Here is a 6759-nt window from a genome sequence, read left to right on the forward strand (position 1 = left end):
ACATACATACCCCCTTTGAAAACTATTGGATCTTATCTAGTCTCATCCAGGTAACAACCATCAGTCTAAAAAGATTCCATTGTATAGGTTTGACCAATGAAACAGCTAATTGACCCCATCACGTTTGGGTCTGGTTAGTGTTCCTGATAGTTAAGCAGGTGGAAACAAAACAGAAGTGTCTATAGGCAAGAGCGAGTGAGCACACATTGACAACATCAGTATATCACTATTATGATAACCTTTGATGGCACTACAAATTTCCTTTCATTGAATGGGTGTATTTAGTTTCCTGGAACTCTTGATGATCTCTTGATGATCTCAGTTCCCAAGTTATTATTGGATCTGGACAACTTCAATTCTTTCTTGTTGATATTTTGGCTCAAACCTTTATCTTGTTTTTATTTTACAATCCATGCTTAAACACAGCATGGCCTTCAAGATTCTAACAGTATAATTTCAACTAAACTGGAAGAGTTGATTTCCTGACTGGCCTATCTGAAAAAGCTGACATCTCCTCACATTCAGAATAAGATTCAATATTACAGCATGGATTATAGTAACAGTAGCATTTCATCACAAGGTGTCATTATCAAATCCACAATGTCATTCTTCCCACTATATTTGCCCTCCCACACAAGTAATGGCTAATAATATAAATTATGGTTTAAAAACCATGGCTTGCCAAGATATGATATATGAAAGTCATTAGAGTGATTTTCCAGATGAAATTTCCTTTCTTCACAGACTCTGTGAAAACTTTGTGGAAGCCTCAGAAAATAGATCGATGTGCAAATCATGTACAAAGGTTGAGCTTTAATGTTGGCTTTTTAAAAAACATGGAGGCTTTCTTTGTTTCGGCAGAAGTAAACAAATTGGCTAGAAATCTCCCACTGGAACTTCCATTTCAGAAATTTTTTAAAGGTATGGATTCAGTAATTGAATGGATTCTGGTTTCTGAAACCTCACATTCACCATATTTAAAAGCATGGTTTACAAATATTTGGACTGAGGAATTAAACTTTCATATCCCTTTAGTTGAAAAAAAGTGATATGGCTTTTTGTATACATTATCAGCAGCTTAGATGAAACTCATCCTTCTCAAGGACATCTCCATAATATATCATCCTTGGTATAGGTCTATCTATTTTTCCTTCTCCAGGTATTGGATTAGGGAACATGTCTTATCACTTCTACTTTGTATTAAGTCATAAGTTTTCTGAAGGCTTATTTGATTTTCTAGTAGAATTATGCATTTTTCTAATTAAATTTCTTAGGTTTTTTTTTCATTTCTTGTGGTTATCAAATAATTATGTGAGATAATATCTCAATCTGCCAGGTATTTGGTCTTCTCACAGAATACCCTTAAGGAAAGAAACAATATTCTGAACATAAGAATTGGAAAGCCAGTTTAATGTAGAAGTGAAGGCATCAGGTTGAAACCAAGAGATTCGACTCTCTCTTAGAAATGCAGCCAGTTGAGAGGCTTTGGGCCAATCCCTTCACTCAGCCCTGGGAAAGAGGCATTGGCAAATCCTTTCTGAAAAATGTTGCCAAGAAAATTATAGAGATATGTCTAGGTAGTCGCCAGAAGTTGAGGCTAATAGAAAAGTGCAAAATAACAAAGTTTGTGAGCAAGTGACCATTATTGAAAGGAACAGTTATAGAGGCCTAGATACCTTTGGAAATGCTGAAGCTTTAGCTAGCCATATTATGTGGGACAACATTAGAGGGAAGCCATTTTATATTGGAAAGCACAGAGAAAAATAGGCCACATCATTTAAATGTCCTCTGCCTTTCATATGTTTCTCCCAATCTCATTCCATCTGATCCTCATTTCTGTAAACACCAGAAAATGTCAGCCTGTGGGATGCCAGTGCTGCCAAACATCCACATCGGTCAAGTACATTGATAGTAATTAGGAATGCAGGATTTTTGCAAATAACATCTGGAGTTCTGTGGTTTTCCCAAACTGAAAGATTGACTTTGCCTCAATCCCAACTATTCTTTCTACCTTTTCTATAAGAATGCAAAAAAAAAAAAAGGAAAAAGAAAAACAAGGAAAATGAAAAAAAAGTGGTGAACAGAATATAAACAACATTAAGAGAATTTGTCAGAATCTCCATATATGAGAAAGGACAAATTTGATATTCTTATTTCTCATGCTATAGATAATTGGATTGAACAGAGGTGGAAGAAGTGAATACAGAACAGTGAACCCAAAATCTAAGTAAGATGGCGTGTCAGAGGGACGCCTCATATAGGCAAGGAATCCAGTTAATAAAAACACAGACACTACTGTAATATGAGGGAGACAAGTTGATAAGGCCTTTTGCCTTCCTTGTTCAGAAGGCATTCTTAATACTATCTTGAAGATCATGGTATAAGATAGAACTATAAAAGTAAAACAACCTAGTACGACAATGACACTAGCCATAAGAACTGCAACCTCAAATAGATTTATACCAGAGCAGGATAGTTTTAGCACTTGTGGAATTTCACAGAAGAATTGATTAACAACATTAGAACAAAAAAGGATGGAAAAAGTGCCAATGGTATGCAATATTCCATAGAGGAGACCTGTAACCCACACTAGAATTATGATTTCAGTACAGTATTTCCAATCCATTACCATCTCATAGTGCAGTGGACGGCAAATAGCAACATATTGATCATATGCCATGACTGTCAAGAGGGAGAAATCAGAAGCTACAAAGAAGAGAAAGCGAAAGATTTGAGCAGCACAACCAAAATAAGAGATGCATCTGGTGTCCATGAGAGAATTTATCATTGATTTGGAGACAATTACTGAAACAGCACCTATGTCCTTCAGAGCCAAATTCATGAGAAAGAAGTACATGGGGCTGTGCAGGCAATGGTCAAAAGCTACTGCAGAGATGATGAGAAAATTTGTTGTTATAGTTGCTAGATATAACACAAACAAGATGAAGAAATGCAAAAGCTGCATATGCTGATTTTTTGATAATTCCAGCAGCAAAAAGTAAAGCACTGTGGTTTGATTCTCCATGTTTAATATATAATAAAGCTGATATAACTGCAAGGAAACAGAGGAGGGAGATATAGTTAGATAATATTTGGGAAGCGCATTTTAATTTGTGCTAAGAATAAAAAACATCAAGAAATGTAAATAATGGACAGAAAGGCCAGAGGAATCAGAGCATGAAAAACATGGGAATTGCCAATTTCAATCCAACTGTACTAAAGAACCAACTATCAACTTCTTTCTTTCCTTTTTTTCAGTTCTCTTACTTCATGTACTGATCAATTGCCTAGGAGTAGAAAAACCCTCTTCAAAGTCTATTTTCATTGATTAAACATTACATGGAATTATTGGATCCATCATAATGTCTCACTTTTCCTACAGATTTGTGGTACTGTTGGAAAATTGAAGAACCCTATGTATGGTACTTTGTGCTTCTAGAAGAAAGACAATATAAATCTAGCAAATAAATAATGAATTAATTTGCCAAGTCCTTTACTTGGAATGGAAATCTTGAAAGCAGAAATTTCCTCCTTGTATAATTTCTCTCTGTGTGCATTTGTGTGCTATTTGTGAATGATAGAGATGATTTTTTTTCTCAATTTCCCCAGCAGATTTTAAGTTAAAAAAAGCCTTTAAACTAATATACATATATATATATTAGTTTAAAGGCTTTTTAAAACTTAAAATCTGCTGGGGAAATTGAGAAAAAAAACGTGTGTATGTGTGTGTGTGTGTATGTAGGTCTTTGGTTATTTGGGTTTTCTTCCGCATAAAATTTTACGTGGGAGAAAACTCGAATAACCAAAGACCTACTTACAAACACCCATGAAAACCTCGGAAAACGTATGGAAGTGTCGCCAAGACACTTCCAATTTTACAATATATAAATTTATATATATATGTGTGTGTGTGTGTGTGTGTGTGTGTGTGTGTGTAGGTCTTTGGTTGTTCGGGTTTTCTCCCGCGTAAAATTGGAAGTGTCTTGGCGACATTTCGACGAAGTCCCATTCGTCATCTTCAGGCTGGTGTTTTCAGCTTCGTGCTTTGAGCATCAATGTGTGGTCTTAGCTGTTTCTTCCTTTTAACTGCCAGTGGGGGTATGAACTGATTGGGTGGGAGCTTGGCTGTGTTCTGATTGGGTGGAGGTGTGTTCTGATTGGTTAGGGGCTTGGCTGCGCTCTGATAGGCTGGGGGGTTGGCTGTGCTCTGATTGGCTGGGGGGTTGGCTGTGCTCTGATTGGCTGGGGGGTTGGCTGTGCTCTGATTGGCTGGGGGAGTGTTCTGTTTGGTTGTGCTCAGGTTAGTCTGAGTTGCAGAGGGGTTTAAGATTTTGGGCTGCCTTGCTATTTTTTGGCTTCGCGTTCGTGGTCGTGCTTCGTCTTCATGGAGAGTGTCAGTTTGCTTCATGTATGGATTGGAGGGGTTTAAAGTGGCTAATGATGCAGCTGTGGTCTGGCTTCTGGTTTGTGGTTGTGCCTCATCATCGGTGTGGCTTTGAGTTTGCTTTTTGAATGGATGTGTGGTGGTGACATCCTGTGTGTTTTTTGTGAGTGTGGGTCTGGTATCATTTTTTGTGTTAGGGAGTCGTTTGTCAATAAGGGCGGGTTTCCAAATGGCTGATAGGCGGGAGGTATCATCTCGCTTGTTCATGCTGTGTGGGCGTTTTTCTATCTCGATGGCTTCTCTGATTATTCTGTTATTAAAATGTTCACTTTTGGCAATGGTTCTGGTATTTTTAAAGTCAATTTCATGTCCTGTGGCTTTAAGGTGTTGGACCAGTGAAGATGTTGGTTCCTCTTTTTTGACTGAGTTCTTATGTTCTTCAATGCGTGCACTTATTCTTCTGTTGGTTTGTCCGATGTATGTGGTGGGACAAGTGGTGCATGGGATTTCGTATACTCCTTGATTTTCTAATTCAATTTTATCTTTGGGTTTCTAAGGATGGTGGATATTTTTCTGTTTGTGCAGAATGCTGTTTTGATGTTGTGTTTATGGAGGATCTTACTGATTCTGTCTGTGGTGCCTTTTATGTATGGGAGGAGGGCTTTGCCATTTTCTTGTTCTTTGTCTTGGATTTTAGTGGGGGTTTCTTTTTGAATTAGGTTTGTAATCTTATTTCTTTGGAATCCATTGGATGTTAGTACATTGGTGAGAGTGTGTACTAACATCCAATGGATTCCAAAGAAATAAGATTACAAACCTAAGTTAGTTGCAGGATCGCCAGTGGAATGCCACGTGTAATTCCACCGGCGATCCTGCAACTAACTTTATTAATGACATTTCCCGTTTGAATTGTTATTGCCTTGGGAATGCAGGAGAACAACAGGGAGATGAGAAGCCTGTTCGCTATAATCGTAGAGCTTCCACACGCTCTTACAGACATTTGAGAGGTACGACTCCCCATAGGAATGCACAAGGAGATGCAAGTCACAACTGTAAGGATTCCGCCCCTCTCCTTTTAAGGAAGATTGCATACCCCCAAGTAATGAGCGAATGCACAAACAACAGTGAAGGAACAGCTCCCTCAAAAAAAGGGGTCAGCAATCAATTTGTGGGTGCCACGAATTCTGGAGAGGGTGTTAAAATCACCCCCATTGAAGAGAAAATAGAAAGGGGAGTTAATAAAGTGATACGAAGGATCAGGAAACAGGATGATGTAAACACAATCTTGGGCTACAGAGACAAACAATGAGGATATAGTTTTGAAAGAGGATCGTAAACAGAGAAACAGGGGGAGGAGAAGAGAAATAGAGAGTACCAAGAAGGAAGATGAGATGAATAAACAACATAAACACAGACAGTGCCCATCTAATTACGTGGAATTAAGGAGTCCCCCTGACTTACAGTTATGTAAAGAAGGGAGGAAGAGCTGCGGTACCAGCACAAGTAAGGAAAGTGAGGAAATTACAGCTTGCAACACAGAAACTATGATCAAAACGCGGGTGGATTGGCTGGGACCCATGACGAGGTCAAGAAGCCGGGCGCAAAGAACGCCACACTTATAAATAGCTTCTCCCATCGACTGGAGACTACCCTGATGATGCTGGCATATGCCAGCGAAAGCTTGGTTTTATTCTGGTTTTATTAAAACTTTTTATAGTTTTATAACTTCCTGGTGTTCGTATATTTTATTGTTTAATATGAGTCTACCCAGGAATCACTGTTTTGTTTTTAAAATTCTTAATTATGTATATATATATATATATATATATATATATATATATATATATATATATATATATATATATATATTCTGAGGTTTTCGCGGGTATTTGTATGTAGGTCTTTGGTTGTTCGGGTTTTCTCCCGCGTAAAATTGGAAGTGTCTTGGCGACGTTTCGACGAAGTAGAAATTTTACTTTCCATTTCTTATATTCATATCCAGAAAGTTTATGAAACGACTTCACTGATACTACTTTACCTAATAGTGATCAGATCATTAGTGAAGGTTTGATCCAAATTTCTGCTAATTCTAACTGTCTTTTATTCTTTATAATTATCATGTGGAAAAGGTACCAACATATTTAATTAATTCATTGTTTTCTATCTACATTAAAAGCTCTCCAAATTATCTTCTGTTTCATACTGTCTTTAAATCTACTATCTGTAGTGCAATTTCTGAAAAAAATATATTAAAATTCTTTGTTCTCCTCCCCAAAAAAGCCTAACTTGTCATTTCCATTATATCAGAAAACTAACATGCAATTATTTAGTTAAATTCTCTTCTGCAAAAAAGTTAAAAAGCCAACCCTGAGATA

At 37.3% G+C, this 6759-nt stretch overlaps 1 protein-coding gene across 1 annotated transcript; it reads right to left on the bottom strand.

The window, feature by feature from the left end:
- Window positions 1–1703: 1703 nt before the first annotated feature.
- LOC120301690 (olfactory receptor 14A16-like) lies at window positions 1704–2872 on the bottom strand. Its single transcript, XM_039329226.1, has one exon. It carries the CDS (start codon window positions 2855–2857, stop codon window positions 2111–2113), a length of 747 nt encoding a protein of 248 aa, XP_039185160.1. The 5' UTR covers window positions 2858–2872; the 3' UTR covers window positions 1704–2110.
- Window positions 2873–6759: the final 3887 nt, after the last annotated feature.

This window comes from Crotalus tigris, unplaced genomic scaffold, assembly GCF_016545835.1.
Source record: "Crotalus tigris isolate CLP2741 ecotype Arizona unplaced genomic scaffold, ASM1654583v1 scf7180000024390.453493, whole genome shotgun sequence".
Classification (NCBI taxonomy): Eukaryota; Metazoa; Chordata; class Lepidosauria; order Squamata; family Viperidae; genus Crotalus; species Crotalus tigris.